This window comes from Podarcis pityusensis (assembly GCF_964106645.2).
Source record: "Podarcis pityusensis genome assembly, chromosome: 5".
Classification (NCBI taxonomy): Eukaryota; Metazoa; Chordata; class Lepidosauria; order Squamata; family Lacertidae; genus Podarcis; species Podarcis pityusensis.
The window spans coordinates 4,015,035-4,034,288 of NC_138032.1; the positions used below are offsets into that span (position 1 = coordinate 4,015,035).

The following is a 19,254-nucleotide window of genomic DNA, read 5'->3' on the forward strand; positions in this document are numbered from 1 at the left end:
ACATCAAATGTGTTGCTGCTCCCAAGGGCTCATCAAGTTCCTGTAGGATCAAGTTGGTATCCTATTCTGCGTATGCAGCATGTGTGATTATTAGAGTAGTTGTCATATTAATAACTACTTGGTTTTGCTAGTTTTCTAAGGTCTTCAAGTACATGTCCAATATATAGGAACCACTCCTAGAGTCCAAGGTTACTTCAGCCACCACCACCCCCAATAAAAAAATTGAGGTAGCTGCCCCCCCCCAATTGATGGACATTGCCATTTAGATGGTCTTGTGATTCATTATGTGGGGCATCAGTATCTGCACCCCCTCCAACATTTTATTCCGTTTGGCACCCTTGGTGTCCACTTATCACCAGCGACATTCTTCATGGTATGTCTCCATGCAGTTAAAGCTTAAAAAGGTCATTTACACGAGCAATCCTGTGGAGATGACAGACCATTTTTCTTTACAGCTTTGCTGAGCTCGAGCAGAGGGTGGGGAGACAAGATACAAGATTGCATCGTATGGTCCAGGGTAATTAACACAAAATGTTGGTATGGCCTGTTCACTTTCAAAGCAAGAAAAATAGAACCAGCAGCTTCAATGCTCTTCTGCTGACTGGGACCAAAATAGCAAGATCTCGCTGGCTCAAGCCGAGTGCTAAAAGCTTTTATTAATTCTGATCCTTTCAGCAAAGACATACAATTGTCCCTTTCCTTCATCCCACAAAACCGTGTTGCCCAAACGCCCAGTGTGGAGATGGCGCAGGAGCTGGGCTCTGTTCCCATCACTTTTTCTTCTTCGCTCCAGGTTTCCCTTTGCCCTTCTTCCCCTTCTCTTTGGGCGGCTGCTCTTCTTCCCAGAGTTTTTTGAGGGCCTTGTAAGGGCCAAGGAATCTGCGGACCATCATGCCTCTCCACCAGGCCTGCAGCTGAAAGCAAGGAAGAGGAGAAGGGTTGTGCATGCTGGAAGGAGACACTGGGTGCCCACACTACCTTCCAGCTGCTGCTCAAGCTTTGCCAAAAATGGGCTCCCAGAAATGACTGCTGTGCAACAAGCCCAATTCCCCTAGGCTGCCCCCACCACCTCTCTAATGAAGCAGGCCTGGCTTGAGTCCAGCATTCCATCTGCTGCCTGTCTGCTCCAAGTCAGCCACAGCATCTAATGCCCACATTTATCCCATCGCTGCCAGCTCAAGCTGCAGAAAGGCTCAGCCTTGGATACGCTCCAAGAAAGCATCTGAGTGGGAAATAAATGACATCTGTTGCAGAATGTCCCTGGGCGGCCAACATCCAAAGGCACGCTGCTGCTGCTGCACTGAGGAGAGCAAATGGGTGGCTAGGATTGGGTTTTGGCTATCCGTGAAGCCAAACACAAGGCTGCTGCTCACTTCTGCAATGTGGTCATGCCTAGATGAGCAGTTTCTGCGCTTATTCAAATATGCTTCTTCATGTGGTACGGCAAGGTCTGCTATTCATGTAAACAACTGATAAGCAAATTATACTTCATGCTGTACCCTAGCTAACTGTTGGCTAGAAAGAGCTACAGAAATGGCTATGGATCCCACAGTATTTCAGGCCTCACTTAATATTGTTTTCCTATATACATATTTTTCCCTCTTCCAGGCCAGTCCTGCAGCTGATGGAACTGAAAGTGCTGGTCTCTGGCTAGATAAGGCTGTTCTTTGCGACACAATCTGTGGCTGCCTGTTTTGCCTTACAAGGATGGTCCGGGGAAGACCCTGCTTCTTCTTTAGCTGATGATACTTATCTGAGGAAATGGCTGTTAGGCTAGGGAGAAGTGCGCTGGAGGAGGTTGGAGAGAACCTCCAAGCACCCCTACAGAAGCAGAAGATTCTGCCACCATGCCCCCCGCTTGGCACATTTTTAAAGCACGTAAAAGGATTAGAGATCTGGAGCCCTGAAAGGGGAAGCCATGAGATAGAGCAGCCTTCCCCAACCAGGTGCCCCCCAAGCAATTTGCACTGCAACTCTCAGCCCCAGTCAGCATGGCCAGCAAGGGGTGATTCAGCAACATCGGGGGGGGGGGCTATATAAAGCAAAGGAAATGATCTGCTCCACATGTGGGGAGAGGGGCAGAAGACATGGTGGAGGAAGAGGTTTTCTCCCCACCCCCGCTTCCAATTTTTAGTCCCAGGACTCCAAAGGTAAGGCTATATTGACTCATCTTACCTTCAGGATACTCTTCAACTCCAGAGCGTCCTGTTCTACTTTCTTCCTTGCATTCTCCTTTTCCTTCCGGTCCTCAATTATAGCTTGTTCGCATATAAGACACTGTAGAATGCAAAGACACCTTTAACTTGAGCTTGAAGGTGGGCTTTCGCTCTCACCTCTCACCCCTGGACTCCTTCCTTAGCTTTCTAAGCTTCCTAGCAAATTGGAGCAGCAGTGAGGATGTGTGGATAGAGCGACCCCACATATAGCTGCCATGGATCACCAACGGACCAAGGAGCCTGACCATCAGCTTTGTTCCCTACCTGCTTGGCCAGTTCCTGTAGCGCTGCCTGGTCAGCTGCTCTGGAGGCCTTCAGGGAATTGAGCTCTTGCTGCTTGGCTTCTGTATCCCTCTCGTACTTGTCCATCCAGTACTCCAGCTTCTCTTCTATGCTCTGCGACACACACAGGTGGACACTTCACAACACTCTGCCTTTGTCTCCTGACCATTCCGGGGCATGGCTCAGAGCCCAGCGCCTCATGCAATGACATGATATTGGAGGACTTGCAGAATGAGGTGCTTGGTGGGGATTTGGGGATGATCAGCTTATCACCTTGTCTAACTCTGTTGCTGTTGGAACACTATTTCAGAGCCAAAGCTCTGTGTCATTTCTTGTATGTACACAAAGCAACTGAAGGGAACGGGGATGATCTGTGCATGCAAGGTGGTGCCCTTGTGTGTGTAAGGAGCAGCAATACGGGGAAGAAACAAGAGTCACGGGGAACTGGAATGGGCAATAGGCTGCTGTGTGCAGCACCTTAGATGCTTTCTAAATCTGAAGTTCCCTATGGATTCCATCCCCAAGATATCTTCTGTCGGAGGCCCCTGAGATGGTCAACTTGTGTGCTGGCAGCTCTATTCTGCTTGCCCGAAAAGATGGGGTACAAAGTAAAGAGGCATCTATTGTGCAGGGTGTATTTTGAATGGAAGAGCAATCGTATGCACACACAAACACACCTGCCATGTGCAGTTTAAAGTGGTACAGCTCAGCCTCAGGGTTCTAGGCCTCTGATCTTTAGATACCGTAGGGTCTGGATCCACTTGCTAGCTCAACCCATAGGAAGTGTATGTCAATAGAAAGTAATCATTTGAATTAAGGGTGGGGATCACATAAACCTCTGAAGAACAAGGAAGTAGATCTAGCAGTTGGCTGGAGCGTGGATGGCATTACAAAATGTTATAGCACAAAAAGAAGACCTGTAGCCTCTAGATGTTGGACGCCAACTTCCATCAGCCTAGCCAGCATGAACAGTGGTTAGGACAGATGGAAGCTGTAATCCAACAACAGCTGGAGTGCCACAGGTCCCACATCTCTGAGCTCAATGGGGCACCAGAAAGCTTTGTGCCACCTACCTTTTGCTGCTGCTTAAGGAAATTCTCAATGTCCATGTGGACTCTTATCTCCTGCTCAGTTTGATTTCTCAATTTCTGTAATGGGAGAAAGACTTTTCATCAGACTTTATTTGGTTCTAAGCAAATGCCAAGAGGGTTCCTCTGAAGACCTGGGGAGTGCATGCACCACATCCCTCTCTATGCCATGTTGCAGAGTGAGTTTATGGTCCAGGCGTAGTATAGTTGTACACACAAAAAATGGTCAATGATGCCATCCCTAAATTCTGCCCTCATTTTCACTGCTGACAGCCCCATGTCATGACTTGGCTAGCCGTACAGTGATTGAAGGTTGAAAGAAGACCAATAGAAACTGAGAACACTGGGCAATTGAACCAGGTTAAGTCAATTGAATGTGAAAACCAAGAAGAATATCCTGCATATGAGCCAGGTAGAACATTAAATTTGCATGCAAGAGGCCCAAAATCCCACTCCTTGCCATTTAGGATCAGGTGTGGGATAAACCACAGAGCCTAGGGCTTGCCAATCAGAAGGTCGGCAGTTCGAATCCCCGCGACAGGGTGAGCTCCCGTTGCTCGGTCCCTGCTCCTGCCAACCTAGCAGTTCGAAAGCACGTCAAAGTGCAAGTAGATAAATAGGTACCGCTCCGGCGGGAAGGTAAACGGCGTTTCCATGCACTGCTCTGGTTTCGCCAGAAGCGGCTTAGTCATGCTGGCCACATGGCCTAGAAGCTGTACGCCGGCTCCCTCGGCCAATAAAGCGAGATGAGCGCCGCAACCCCAGAGTCGGTCATGACTGGACCTAATGGTCAGGGGTCCCTTTACCTTTACCTAGCAGGTGGTGGGTAGGACGCTGCCTAAGACCTCAGAGGGCCTCTGCCAGTCCGAATGGAGAAGCAGTCTGACCTGATATAATGTAGTTTTCTATTAATACCAAGGTTAGCCCTTGACTCGATCGGGAGTTAGATCAACTGCTGCTCACTTAATCTGAACTAAGGTTCATTCAGCACAAGCCTTGTTTCTGGCGCCAGGAGGACTCAGCTCTCCAAAATAGTATTCCTGGGTTGCCTCTGGAGCAACCACACAGCAGTCCTCTTTGGGTCGAGGATGCTCAACCAAAAGTCAGGTTATGCTGAGGCCACATATGTCATTAAGGCATGCCCCACACTCTACTGCAGACCACCTCCCTACGAATGCATATGGCCCAAGGCAAAGTGCTTACTTCAATTTCATTCTGCAGATCATTCTCGGCCTCAAAGCATTTATTCTTTGTCTGAGCCACCTGGAGGTCTGTGTCCTTCTTGACGTAACGATTCTCCATGTCTGTTTTAGCCTTCATCTCTTGAAGCTGGTCTTTGAGGTATGCAATCATCTCGTTCCGATTCTGTGGAATGAGAGAGTGGGCGGGTGGGTGGGTAGGACTACAAGCAAGGGAGACTTGATGTGCTGGTCTGTGGTCATCCTCAGAGGTGCTGCTTAAGACTGAACTGGCTTCTGCCTTGCCTTGCCTTGCCTTGCCTTGCCAGGGTATGGATGGGCTTGCAACTCAACAGTGTGTCCTATGGAACATTCCAACCTTCTTCTCACTGAAGTAGAAAACATATCTGGACTGTACCACTCCAGATGGGGGTTTACATCACTGAATGCTCCTGAATGTACAAAAGATTCCTTTTCTCTGGTGTGCCACTTTTCTACATGCATGGATTTTTCCTTTTATAAAAAATGAGCCCACCCAGACACAGGTTGACTATCTCGGGGATATCTAGGCCTTTAAGGATGACTTCTGTTTTGCCACTAAGGTCTGACTCACTGACTACTGTATTTGGGGCTGAAAAATAAGCATCCTGTTAGGCAGTTGTAAGTTTTAAAAGAGGAAAACTCAAGATCAAACAGGATCCATTGACTGTAACATGCCTGTTTGAAGCTAGTGCAGGACAGACTGTTGTAGAATAACCACATTTTCCATTCAGCAGGCAAAGCCTTCAGCACTATGTCGTGGGTTGAGCTGGGGGAGGGCTTTGGTCTGAGACTGGAGCTGCTAAAAGTACATGGGAAGGAATTCTATCTTGGAAAGAGGGGGCTAGCAACTCAGTCCTGCCAGCACAGGAGTCCATGTATGTGCCAGCCCCACGATAGTTGTGACCCATGGAGGAGGAGTGTAGATTTTTATTAAGGTCCTAGAATTTAGTGCCAGAAACACTTGGACTCTGATGTTAGCAAATGCAAATGAGATGTAAAAAAATAGATCAGACTAAAGGCCCATGGATCCCAGTGCTGGGTATCCAACAGCGCCGGACTCAGTTGCCTCTGAGAAACAACCAAGCATCCTCCCTCCTCAGTTTGTTATCTCTCCTCTATAACACGGCTAATATTCTGAACAGGGAGGTTCTCTTAAGCCTCTCAGGGGGCATTCTGATTGGTTGCTGTAACCCCAACACCCAAACCTCCCTTTGGGTCTGCAGGCAGGGCCAGCATCATGCAACACCTTCCCCAAGGGGAGGGCCTGGGCAGCCCTCCAGACCAGCCCTGCCTCCTGGCAGGAGACGAGGGCCTTGTCAGACAGCTCCAACAATACCTTGCTATTTTAAAAAACGGCAAGAGGAGGGCCTGTCCCAAAGAACAACAAATCAGAAAAAAACTTTTTAGTGATGACCAATGTCTACTGATAGAGCTGAGCCTCCAGGTGTTTTATCTAACCCTTTCTTAAAGCCAGCTAAGCCCCAAATCCACAAATAAATGCTGGCATACACTTCTGTAAAACAAGAAAATCCTTAATAAAATATATTTTTTAAAAAAAAATGCTGGCATTTAGTTCTGTGTTCTGCTGCATTCCCTAGATTTGGAAACTTTCTGCTGTGCAGAGCCCATTTTGCAGCCTGAGCTGCACCTGTTGGGTGCTAATTTTATTAATTTCATACTGCATTTCAAAGGGGGTTAAAGGGCGTGACTGCCTAAAGCTCACCTGTAGCTCAAACTCCTTTTCCTTCTTGACATCACTGAGCTGCTTCTGGAGACTCTTTATCTTCTTCCTTCCCATCTCTTCCCTAGAAGGCGAGAGGGGAGGGAAAGGAAATCCCTGGTTTCCTGGGGGCACATCAAGACTTAGGCCGGAAAGGGGACTTTGGGGCATGCACCCAGAGTTCCCTCTGGTCAGTTGGCAGCAAACTGGCAGATGCTTTATCAAACTCAAGAAACAGGCCATGTGATGATGATGATGATTTTATTATTTATATGCTGCCAATCCGACTGGGTTGCCCTAGCCACTCTGGGCGGCTCCCAACAAAATATTAAAAACACAGTAAAACATCAAACATTAAAATTATTATTAAGGTGCTTTATGTGTATCTGGGGACGCGGGTGGCGCTGTGGTCTAAACCACTGAGCCTAGGGCTTGCTGATCAGAAGGTCGGCGGTTCAAATCCCCGCAACGGGGTGAGCTCCTGTTGCTCGGTCCCTGCTCCTGCCAACCTAGCAGTTCGAAAGCACATCAAAGTGCAAGTAGATAAATAGGTACCACTCTGGCGGGAAGGTAAACGGCGTTTCCGTGTGCTGCTCTGGTTCGTCAGAAGCGGCTTAGTCATGCTGGCCACATGACCCAGAAGCTGTACGCCGGCTCCCTCGGCCAATAAAGCGAGATGAGCACCACAACCCGAGTCGGTCACGACTGGACCTAATGGTCAGGGGTCCCTTTACCTTTACCTTTATGTGTATCTGATTCAGAAACTACAACTAGTGCAGAATGCAGTGGCCAGACAGCTCACAGGAGCAGATTAAATGAAATAAATAGAAATTACTGGCAGCACGACCCTCTGCTGCTGAGAGAGCTGTGGATGGTTGCCAATTCACTACTAGGTCAGGTTCAAGGGTCATGTGTTAATTCACAAATCCCAAAAAACCTAAAGGAGCATCTGATCCCTTATGCTCCACCTCGATCACTTACAGCCTCTGATGGGGCACTTCTGGTGGTTCCTTACTCCTCTGATAGTTGGTTGGCCTTCCCTGGGCGCTGAGCCCTTAGGGTGGCAGGCCCTGCTCTGTGAGATTCCACCAGACACAGTGGTGGAACCACAGCAAACGCCCGTTTATTGTGTGAGGAGCAGCTGTAAGGTGGAGCTCTTTGGCTCGTTCTCTCCGTTTATTAAGGATTGGCACTAGTGGCTGCTGAGAAGCCCTGCCTGAGCACCTGGAGAGTGACTGTCAGTCAGTGTGGGCAATGTTGCGCTAGTCAGCCTAAGTTCAAAAGAGGCAGCTTCTAAAATAAAACTCCAACCTGAGGACAAGGTTATGGAGGTTCAACTTCTTTTCATTTTCCAGGTCCACAGCTAACTGGAGGGAGTGAAAGGTTCCCAGTGCCAGCATTTCCTCTGTCACGTCTTCAATCACATCACTCGTGTATTTCCTGGCAGGAAAGGAAGGAACCAGATTGCGTTTCACACCCTTTATGACTTAGCACTGGCCGTGCACTCAGGCCAGTTGCAGAGGGGAAGTCTCCCATGGCACCCACACCCCAGGTGTGGACCTGAGGGAGCTGCTGCCCTGAGCACAGGGGGGATAGCCTTGACTTCTGGAGGGAGCCCCAATTCATGCTAAGGACGAGGGGGAGCAAGGTATGGGGGAAAGCCGTCAAAAAGACACTCTGGGTAGGAGTGTAAACCCTCAAATAAACAGAAAGTGTAAGAATTCCTCGTGAAATCAGAACTTGAAAGAATTCAGCGCAGATAAGCATCCTGTGTCCCACTGCCTGACCGAAGGGTCTCACCTGTCCGCCTGAATCTTCTTGAGGTTCTCTGGGGACAATGCGCTCTGTTTTGTGGCAATGGTGAAAAGGTAGTTGGCCCTCTTCAGCTCATTGCCTGTGTCCTTCAGCTGCCGCCCAAGTTCCGCAATCTTGCCCAGCTCATTGGGGATCTTGGCCTGACTCTCTGCCCGGGCGTCCATCAGGTTCTTGTACCTTGCGCTCAGCTCCTTCTGGTTTGCAAGAACGCCCTGGATCTCTGTATCGTTAAGCTGAAGAGCAACAAAAAGAGATCCTTGCAAATAAGGGGCAGAAAAGAGAAAGAAGGAAAGCAGTCATAGCTGTGGTTAAGTGATCAGGAGGAAGCCTAATAATAATAATAATAATAATAATAATAATAATAATAATAATATAGTATTATTTATATGCCACCCATCTGACTGGGTTGCCCAAGTGGTTCTCATGCTTCCTCTCCTTGTTGGACTAGTTGCTGCAGGCAAACTGTGGGGAGATCTTGCCTTCCTGCCCTCTTTCTGGGCTTGCCAGAAGCCACCATTGAAATTACCCAGATGGAGCCTGGGTTTCGCTAATTGAGGCTCTTCTAGGTGTTCTGGAGCACATATTTCTCCTTTTCTCCTGCTTGGGGATTTAGACAGCGGTGGGGAGGAAGGGACTTTCAGCCTTGGCAACTGATCCATGGGACAAGAGCTACCAGGGATGAGCTGCTGTGCTTGTTAGGCCTGACACTCCACCAAGATCTCGTATAATGAGGGAAATATGGAGCAGGGCTTAATCTGATGAACACAGCCAGAACATCTGTAACATTCAGCAATCATGTGATTCTGCCCTGGCATGAATGCACACCTGAAGCACGCCGATTTGCAAGGGGAAATGAAGCTGTCACTGGTTTGGAGGTGAGGTGAAAACTCCATAGTAGAGTACATCCTTTGCAGGACTGACAAGGCTGGTGAGACCTTGCCTCAAAGGCCCTCGAGAACTGTTGCCAGTCAAAGCAAATCAGGGTTGGTGAGAGTTCTGAGGGCCAGGCAGAAAACCCTGGAAGGCTGCATTTGGCTCCCCAACCCTGAGGTTCTCAACCCCTGGAGGAGATGGGACAGAGCAAGAGGCATTATTGGTCTGAGTCAATATTGCGAGCTTCATATTTTTTGTGAGTTAGCAGTTGAGAAAGATGGCAAGGGCAAAGGATAAGGTGGAATGAAGCTTTGGGCTGCCCAAGAGCAGGATGAGATTATCATGGGAGATTAACTTCATAAGACTGAGAAGGAACAAAAGAATAAATAAAAATAATAGAGACAAGTCCAGAACGGTAGGATGCTGGGCAAAAATTATCAGGCTGATCCTGATAATAGTGGGGGCAGGGGAAAGAGTATGAATGCATCCTCAGTTTCCCTCTCACAAGTCTGTGATGTACTTACATCGCTGACATCTTTGCGGCCCTCATAGGAAACTGGCATGATGAAGCCAAGAATGGCAAGCTGGTCAACGCAGTCCTCCAGTAGAGCAGAAAATCGTACCGCATCCAGAGGCAGGAGCCTTGGTGTCTGGATGGTCAATTCCCTAGCCAAACAAGACAGTATTTGCCATTTAGAATGCAAACAGAATACTAGAATGCAACCATCCCCCAAACTGGTTGCTGCTGTGTGCATGTGGGCCCTGAACGTTGCACCTTCAAGTTCCACTGCTAGCATCAGCTAGAAAAGCCTCTCCCCAAGACTTGAAGAACAAGCCTGCTGCATCAGGCCAGTGGCTGTCCAGTCCCAACATCCTGTCCCCACCGTGGCCAACCAGACCCCTGTGGGAAGCCTGCAAACAGGACCTGAGCACATGACCCCTTTCTTCCTCCTGTGGCATCCAGCGACTGGTATTCAGCACTCCTGCCTCCAGCCATGGCTGGTAGACCCTGATAACCTTCATTAAGTTATCTAATTCTCTTTTAAAGCTATCCCAGTTGGTAGCTGTCACTGCCCTCTGAGTGAGTTCCAGTTGAAATATGTGCTGTGTAAATTACCTGCCCTGACTCTTCCGTTAAAGGGATTCACAAGTTCTAGAGTTATGAGCGATGGCCGTGCATACTTTTATATACCGTATTTTTTGCTCCATATGACACACTTTTCCCCTCCTAAAAAGTAAGGGGAAATGTGTGTGCATCTTATGGAGCGAATGCAGGCAGGAGGCTCTGCTCAGTGCTCCCTTTAAAGAGCCGCGCAGAGTGTGTGTTTTTCTCTTACTGGTTTTTCCCTGAGGAGGGAGAAGGGACTGACGACTGCCCTGTGTCCCTTCCCACACCGCCCGGAAAAGCCAGCAAGAGCCGCTGCCAGGCTCTGCTCAGCGCTCCCTTGTAAGGGCTCCCTTTCGTCCCTCGTCCCGCTTTGCTGGGAAGCCAGCAGAAGAGGCGCTGTGCAGCTCTCGCTCTTGCTCTGCTGGCTTCACAGCGAAGCGGGAGGAGGGACGGAAGGGTTTAAAGCAAGAAAAGCGAAAGCTGCTTACATGCTCTGTGCAGATTATTTTTATTTTTTTGCTTTCCCCCCTTTAAAAACTAGGTGCGTTTTATGGTCAGGTACATCTTATGGAGCGAAAAATACAGTACTTCTATCATGCCACATCTCTTGCATTTTCTATAAACCAGAAAGTCCCAATTGCTGCAGCCTTTCTTCATAGGGGAGTCGCTCCATCCCCATGATCATTTTGGAGGACCTTTTTGTTTTTTTGTTTTTTAATAATATTTTTTATTGCTTATTTTCCAAAGTCAAAATCCATCATCAATTTACACAACAAAAGCAGTTTTACAAAGAAAAGAAAAAGTTAGAAAAAAGAAAATTCACATTTCCACATCTTTTTTCATATTCAACTGGACTTCCCCAAATCTTCCATCCCTGCATTCTTTACAATAAAAGAGTATTATACAGCAAATTAATACCTTGTTTCGTATGTTTTTGTACTTTCATCTATTTATATATTCCAAATTAAAACTTTTCACCGTTATAACTTAGTTTCAATCATTTTCAATTCTCAATACTGAAGCATGTTTTCCTCAAAACTTAGCAAATTCTCAACTTTCATATAGCTTATAATGTTTTTGTAGATAGTCCTTAAATTTTTTCCAGTCCTCTTCCACTGCCTCTTCTCCCAGGTCTCGGATTCTGCCCGTCATTTCGGCTAATTCCATGTAGTCCATCAGTTGCGTGTGCCACTCTTCCAGTGTGGGTAGCTCCTGTGTCTTCCAATATTTAGCTATAAGAATTCTTGCTGCTGTAGTTGCATATAAAAAGAAAGTTCTATCTTTCTTTAACACTCTCTGGCCCACAATGCCCAGGAGGAAGGCTTCTGGTTTCTTATTAAAGGTATACCTAAATACCTTTTTCAACTCGTTATAAATCATTTCCCAAAAGGCCTTCACTCCCGGACATGTCCACCAGAGGTGAAAGAATGTTCCTTCAGCCTCCTTACATTTCCAACATTTATTGTCTGACAAATGGTATATCTTTGCAAGTTTGACTGGGGTCATGTACCACCTGTACATCATTTTCATAATGTTTTCTTTTAAGGCACTACATGCCGTAAATTTCATACCGGTGGTCCATAACCTTTCCCAGTCTTCAAACATAATGTTGTATCCAATGTCTTGTGCCCATTTAATCATGGCTGATTTAACCATCTCATCTTGAGTATTCCATTTAAGCAACAAGTTATACATTCTTGAAAGCACTTTCGTCTTAGGTTCAAGTAATTCCAACTCTAATTCTGATTTTTCCACCTGGTGGAGGACCTTTTTGAACTTTTTCTACAATATCCTTTTTGAGGAAGAACTGCACACCGTATTCCTAGTGTGCACGCCAAGACCAGGACCTTGCACTTAGCCTGGTAGCTAACTGGCAGCTCGTTGCAAAGACGATCTAAAAGTAACTGATTATATATACATCAGGATGAGAAGAGCTTTTGGGAATGCAGAACGTTGGGTAGGCGGAGGCTCATATGGGAAAGTATTATAACCACACAAGAGAATCCTTATTCTCGTCTCTGGAATGTTGGAGGGGTTGGCTGGCGTTCAAGATTAAACAGGCATTAAGTCGTTTTAATTTAACTGGGTGTTTTGCTTTCATTATGCATAAGTTTTGCTTTATGCTTAATGGTTGCCATCCACACCGAGCCCTCTGGAAAAGGGGGATAGGGATTAAACGAAGAAACTCTCTACTTGGGATGCTCTGCTGACTTTTGCTGGCAAAACTTGGGTCTTCTTTCTGCCATGCAAATCATGTCTTTGTTTTTTTTGTTCCAGTGATACTAATTCCAAGACCAGAAAAACTGGAAGCACTTCAATTTAACCCACAGTGCCCTCTTTGGGGAAACAGAGAGATTAACAGGGTCTCGTTTTATTTAACAAAGTTGATATACCACTTCTAAGCGATTTATGAAATTATAAAATAAAACAATCAGTAAAAATTTTTTAAAAACATTCCAACATGTCTGGATAGGTCACAAGTTCACTAACAAGTTTTAAGGGGCTATATGTGAGTTTATAGAACATAGCAGGCACACATTCAGTTGGGAATGTACTAAAAATGATAAAGAGCAAAACATTTTCTTTCTTTTATTATCGAAACAAATATCGTGGAGCACCTAGCTGAGCAGGATAAAACTGTGAGAAGAATCCTGCTGGATCAGACCAAAATCCCATTTAGTCCAGCATCCTGTTCTGATAGGGGCTAACCAGATCCCTGTGGGAAACCAGGGAGCAGGACGTGTGTGCATATTAATAAAATACAATTATTATATGATATAATATATATTATTAATATAATTTTATTTAAAATACATGTGCCCCACTCCCAGTTCCAGTACAAGAGATGGCTCACAAAAATGTCTAAAAACAGCAACAAGACACACCCCAGAAAGAGTCCTTTGCCAAGTTCATGTCTCAGATGCCCCTCGTGAAGAAGAAAGCCTTGCAGCGCTTTGGAAAATTAGATAAATTAACAGGAAGGATTCGAAAGCTGCGGGACCAAAGATTCTTAGAAGATTGGAGTAAGTATATGAATTATTTGAAAAGCAATTGTAATGAACAGGTTACGCTAGTAGAAGAAATTATGTAAGGAGGATTATCTGAAATACTGCAAGAAAGACTATGAAGAGAATTATTCGTTAATGATGATTAAGAGTAATAGAGAAATTAAGAAATGCAGAATAAAGAACGGAAAATCATCAGAGGTGGTTGACGGAAGTCTAAAATATTGTATAAGAAGTTATGTTAAATGAATGTTGGAAATGATATGTATAAAAAAACTAATTAAAATGTATGAAAAAGAAAAAGCAGTTGTCTGTGGCAGACGATGCCATTCCAGCAGCCCGGATGCCACCCACCCCCCAAATCCCCGGGGGGGGGGAACTTCCTAGGCCGGGGCGAATTAAGTGCTGCTGAACCCAGTTCGGCATCGCTGACACGAAGGATTCTTCGATTCTGAGATCCCCGTGCTGAAAAGGGGGTTGGGCTAGATGACCTTTGGGGGTCCCTTCCAACTTAATAACCAACCAGCGACCTCTTCACTTTTCAAATTGCCCATTGGGCATGGCGCCCACCCCGAGGAAGCGCTCCGTGGGGCTCCCACCCCCGCGGCCTCCCCGCCCCGCCCCGCCAGGCCTCCCTTCACACGAGACACTCACCCGGCGGCCTCCATGGCGGGACCCGGAGTGGTCGCCATGGTTACCCCTCAAGCGGCAGGAGAGGTCCTCGCCGGGAAGGGCTGGCCTAGTTGACGCCTGCCAGGATGGGTTTTTTTAAAGATTTTGGGCTTGTAGCGCGGCGCGGGAGCAGAAAAAACGCCTAGCCCACAAACAAAGCGAACTAATCAGTTTTTTGTCCCAAGAGACTCGCCGAAAAGCCCGACCTGGAGCGATTTCAGACAGGCAAGCGGCGTAGACGCCTCAACAGACGCCGGCAGAGGGGTCCTGGCGGTCCCCTATCCCAGCTCGCCCCGCGGCTGGGCTCGCTCTTTCTCGCCGCCATCTTGGCTGGGAGCTGCTGAGGTGAGAGCGGGGAAGGGGCTCTGGGGGCGGGCGAGGCGGCGGAGGGCGGCGGAGAAGCGGCTCCAGAGGCGGGCGGGCAGGCGCCGCGAGGGCCGGCGGGCCGGCCTAGGTGGGCGTAGCGGGGTACGGCGGCGGGATGGCTCGGATACGGGATGGATGGCGCCGGGGCCCCGAGTTCGGGCCTTGGCCGATGCCGCCACAGGGACTCTTAGAAGGCCCCAGCGCTGCCCCTTCCATTGCTTCGGGGGGAGCTATTCAGTCGGAGGCCAGGCGCCTCGAGTGCGCGTCTCCGGGGGGGGGGGGAAATGGTGGGCTGGCCTTTGGCTTAGAATCCCTTTGATTCCCTCTCCCTCTTTCTTTTCCCTTTCTCCTCCTGTGAAGAGGCTGCATCCTAATGTTTTAATGTTGTATTTTAATTTTATTTTAATCAACTAGTTTTTATTATTGGTTGTTAGCCGCCCTGAGCCCGGTCTTGGCTGGGGAGAGCGGGGTATAAATAAATTATTATTATTATTATTATTATTATTATTATGGAGGTGAAGCGGTGCCTTTAAGGTTGACATTAAAAAGAGCCCTGCAGTGTAGGATCAAACCGCCACCTGGTGCAGCGGGCTTGGTGCCCAGCCACGTACCCCCGGGGGAGGGGGCACAGGGCAGGGAGACCCTCGCAGATTCTCCTTAGCAGCATTTTATGGGGGTACACTGTCCCTGATCATGGAGGCTGCATTTCGCTGCGGGGTCTGATAGGTTCATCAATCGCTATCCTCTGCTGTTGTTTTATGCAATTCCGTTGAGCTGAGTTTTCCGTTGATGTGTCTTTTAAGAAAAGGCTTCCTTTTGTTTTGGGCTCATCAAGGTGGGTTAAGCTTAAATCTTGCAGATGCCTAGATCCTCCAGCTCTTTAAAGCGTTGTTCAGGATGAGGGGGGTATTCGAAGCTGAAAGGGGGTTTTGCAGGCCAAGCAACCATAGCCCAGTGATGGAGCACATGCTTTGGGGGTAGGAAGGAGGAGGCCCTTTGGATTTGATCCACAGCATCACCAGCGAAATGGATATTGACTGGGAGGGCTAGGAAAGAGCCCTGCCTCTGGGACCTTAGAGAACTGCTGCTGTTGCGGGGTCAAGAGTAGACAATGCTGTAGCTTTTCGGAACAAATGATAATTACCAGTTCACACAATGTATTCCTGCCAACCTTGACGCCCATTTCACATATCTTGCAAAGACCTCTCCTCTGCGGATTTGGCACAGTGTGGTGTTAATTTATGGAATTCTTTGCCACATGGCCACAGTGGCTGTTAGTTTAGGTGTCTTTAAATTGTAGAGTAGGAAGGGAGAGCCATCTAGCATATTGAAAAAGCAGTTAGTGAGCTATTAGCAGCAATGATCACTAAACTTTGCCTTAAGCTGTGTGTACTGTGCTAGGGAGCTAATGCTTTTTCATGGCAGTATCTGGCTAGCCACTGTTGGAAACAAGATGCTGGACCAAGTGCACATTGCACTGATCTCTCAGGGTTGGTGTAGTGGAAATTGTAATGCTTGTTTGCGCATAGGTTTTTAGTGGCCTTAATTATTCTTAGAACACGTGTGCAAGGTGTCTTACAGATCTTTTATGATGGTGTTTAGTAGGGAGGGAACAATGAACTCAAAGCATTTAGACCCCAGAACACAGACATTTGCTGGATGGAGTGAAGTCATCTGCAAAGTTCACCTTGATGGTTGAAGATCTGGGTTATCTTGGATGTTCTTTCTTCTCTGTTCTTGCTTCAGGAAGTCTAGAATTGCCCACCCCACACCTGTTTGTGATTGGGCTGGTGTTTAGCATATCCCAGCTGACAGCTCCTTCTGTTCCTTTCCTTTCTTAGGCCTGCTGGGAACAGGACTTCAAGACAACACCATGACTGGCAGGTAGGAAACTGTTCTTTGGCAATTCTTGCAGTTCCTCTGCTGCCTTTACAACTTCTCACGTGTGTGTTATCTTTATTATGCTAGTTTTCACTCTGTCACACAGATTAGTGCTTCTACTTAAAAATATCAAAAGGATTGCCTTAAATAGTCTGGTCCCATAGAAGCACCTATAGTTTTCTTGCATATTTGATGTCTGTAGCAGACTTTCTGTAATACTGAAGTAGATATGCTGTGCAGTCTTGTTTTGTGATGCAGTACACTGTAAAGCCTTAAGATTTAACTTTGTGTGCACTTTCTTCCCTAGGTTGTGGTCCAAGGCCACTTTTGCTGGCTATAAGCGAGGTCTTCGAAACCAGAGAGAGCACACAGCTCTTCTGAAAATTGAGGGAGTTTATTCCCGTAATGAGACAGAATTCTATTTGGGCAAGAAATGCGCCTATGTGTACAAAGCAAAAAAGTGAGTGGTCGTTGATAATGGGGACTAGTGCTTTACACTTGGATCTTTTGTATATTCTCATGAGCGTGTTGAAGAACTGAAACCATTTTGAAATTGTTTTCATTTTATGCCATACTACACAAATTTGCGGCAAAGTGGCCTCAGATACTGCTGTGTGAATAATTGAACCAGGAGAGCCAAGACTTGGACCTGCTCAGATTTCGGCTCAGCCATAGGCAAATAACTGACTGTACTCATGCAGCAGTACTAAAACCATAGTTTAGTGTGACATGAACAAACAGGAATGAGCAGCACCTCAGACTTGGAACTAGAACCCAGCGACATCCATTGAAACTGATGATAATTGAGGCAAAAGAAAGTACTTCCTCACATACAATGTAGAGTTCAGTAATGGCATTCGCTACCTCAGGCTGTAGTGGTGGCCACCATATTGGATGACTCTAAAAGGGGATTAGGCACTTTAATCGAAGAGGATAAGGCTTTCATGCTTCCGACTATCCCTCACTGGGGAACAATAGCAGGAGAGAGCTATTTCCCTCATGTCCTGCTTACTGGTCATTGTAGGAAACAGAATGATCCAGCAAGGTGCTTGGTTGGCAGAAGCTGGGACAGCAACGGGCACTCACTGCGTCGTGCAGAAGCCCAAGAGGTTGAGTGGTTTAGACCACAGCACCACGCATGATAAGAGGAGCTTAGTGGAACAGTTCATAATTTCAGGAGATCCGCCTGCTCACTCATATGTTCATCGCTTTATTGAGCATAGCATCAGGGGATGACTTCACGTGTGAAATAGTCATCACTGAAAGAAGTGAAAACTTTCATATTGTCTCATTATCTATCCTCACTGCTTTTCAGTGGGGAATGTTCAGATGTTCCAAGCTCTGTGTGTGTGTGTGTGAATGTGAACATTTTGGAGAGCACTCCTGCATTTGGTCAGTAGTGGGACTTAATGTTTGATCTGTTTCCCTTTGTCAGCAACACTGTGACTCCCGGCGGCAAACCCAACCGGACCAGAGTGATCTGGGGAAAGGTGACCCGTGCCCATGGAAGCAGTGGCATGGTGCGGGCAAAGTTCCGCTCCAACCTACCTGCCAAAGCCATTGGACACAGGATCCGAGTGGTAAGGATGAGCATTGCGAGTGCCCTTGACAGGCCAGAGGCGGAGAAAATCTTTTCTATAAGCTACCTTGAGGGTTTTTTAAAAAGAAAAATTCTGAACTAAAATTAACCGTGAGCAAATTTTTGTGTGTCAGTAGCCTAACAGACGCATATATGTTATCCATAAACAGGCCCCTGTGTTGCAATATAGACAAGTTGAACCATATAACACAACACGATGGCCAATAACAATGGCACTAAACAGTATTTATAGACTAATGTAAATGATCAGAAATTACCGTACAACCAGAGTCTCTAAATCTTCTTCACCAGTCGTGGTAGAATAATTCAAAAGTTCGATATATACATAATCTGTCACCAAATATCGCTGGAACAGTGTTTCCAGATCTGTTTCATTCAATGTTTCATCAGCCAATGTAGATCAATTCTTCATCAGCCAGACTTGTAAGAATTAATATGAGAAGGATACAGTGACTACAGAATCATATGAGCACTGATCCAGAGCATATTTTCTACAGTGTTTATATTTGCTTACATGTAAGATTGGCTTGTTAAGAAATTGACCCTGTGGTAAGAGGCTCCCTGGTATGACAAAGTTTTGTTGCCTCTTAGGAATGTAAGCAGAAGTGTTTGGGCCAACACTACTCTCTGTTCTTGGGCAAATAGGAGGGTTATCACTTAGGGCTTGAAAAAAATTGCAAATCTTTCCAGTGTGTCCACATAAATGTAGAGCTTGTAAATGTCTTGTCGAAATCACTGGGAACATTGAGTGAAATCAATCGTTGGCCGTGCTTTCAGTAGGCTCCTTGAAATCAGTGGATTTGAGTATAAGTTCAGTTATTTCAGTGAGTCTACTCTGAGTATGACTTAACTTTGATATCCCCAGTGCATTTTTTTTGCACTTCTTGAGGATCCTTCTTGTGTGATTTAAATAATATACAGAAAATATTTTTGGATGTGGGTTTTGTTCCCTAGCGAGATCTTCATAGGGCATGATTTCTGTTCTTTTCCCTTCCAAATGTGTAACTCTTTTTCTTTTCTTTTTTTACAGATGCTGTATCCATCTAGAGTCTAAATTTAGAGTGAAAATAAAATTAAGACTGTATTCCACTTTTGTATATTTGGTCTTGCCTTGCCTTTTTGTTTCCTGTCCTCGAGGCTCAGTTGCAGGAAAACACTGTTCTACAACCAGAAGATTCTTTGTTGTTTTTAAGGCATTGAAGCAACAGATTATTTTAAAAACAAAGCTGTGGTCCATGTTCCTGGCAGCAACTCATTCCCAACATCCCTGCTACTCTTTTATAGTAGTGAGGTTTTCTAAAATGCTGTGACCTTACCATTCAGTTGTTTAGCTCAAGTGGAGACTGAAACGTGGATTTCTTCACCAGCCCTTCTTACATGTAACTGTCAGTTTATATAAAACTGAAGT

At 46.4% G+C, this 19,254-nt stretch overlaps 2 protein-coding genes across 3 annotated transcripts; one reads left to right on the forward strand and one right to left on the reverse strand.

The window, feature by feature from the left end:
• Positions 1–636: 636 nt before the first annotated feature.
• On the reverse strand, positions 637–14,124 carry DRC9 (dynein regulatory complex subunit 9). 2 transcript variants are annotated; one of them, XM_081007524.1, is made up of 10 exons: positions 13,982–14,124; positions 9,739–9,880; positions 8,327–8,574; positions 7,838–7,966; positions 6,530–6,611; positions 4,790–4,951; positions 3,572–3,646; positions 2,481–2,612; positions 2,176–2,277; positions 637–914 (listed from the first exon to the last, which is right to left on the reverse strand). In XM_081007524.1, the coding sequence occupies exons 1-10, from the start codon at positions 14,017–14,019 to the stop codon at positions 771–773; spliced, it is 1,254 nt and encodes a 417-aa protein (XP_080863650.1). In that variant the 5' UTR covers positions 14,020–14,124; the 3' UTR covers positions 637–770. The 2 variants fall into 2 exon arrangements, with proteins under 2 accessions (XP_080863650.1, XP_080863651.1); XM_081007525.1 differs by lacking the exon at positions 13,982–14,124 and having other exon boundaries at positions 8,327–8,597.
• A 114-nt stretch (positions 14,125–14,238) lies between these two features.
• RPL35A (ribosomal protein L35a) lies at positions 14,239–18,935 on the forward strand. Its single transcript, XM_081007559.1, has 5 exons — positions 14,239–14,344; positions 16,207–16,249; positions 16,554–16,706; positions 17,682–17,826; positions 18,877–18,935. Exons 2-5 carry the CDS (start codon positions 16,239–16,241, stop codon positions 18,898–18,900), a joined length of 333 nt encoding a protein of 110 aa, XP_080863685.1. The 5' UTR covers positions 14,239–14,344; positions 16,207–16,238; the 3' UTR covers positions 18,901–18,935.
• Positions 18,936–19,254: the final 319 nt, after the last annotated feature.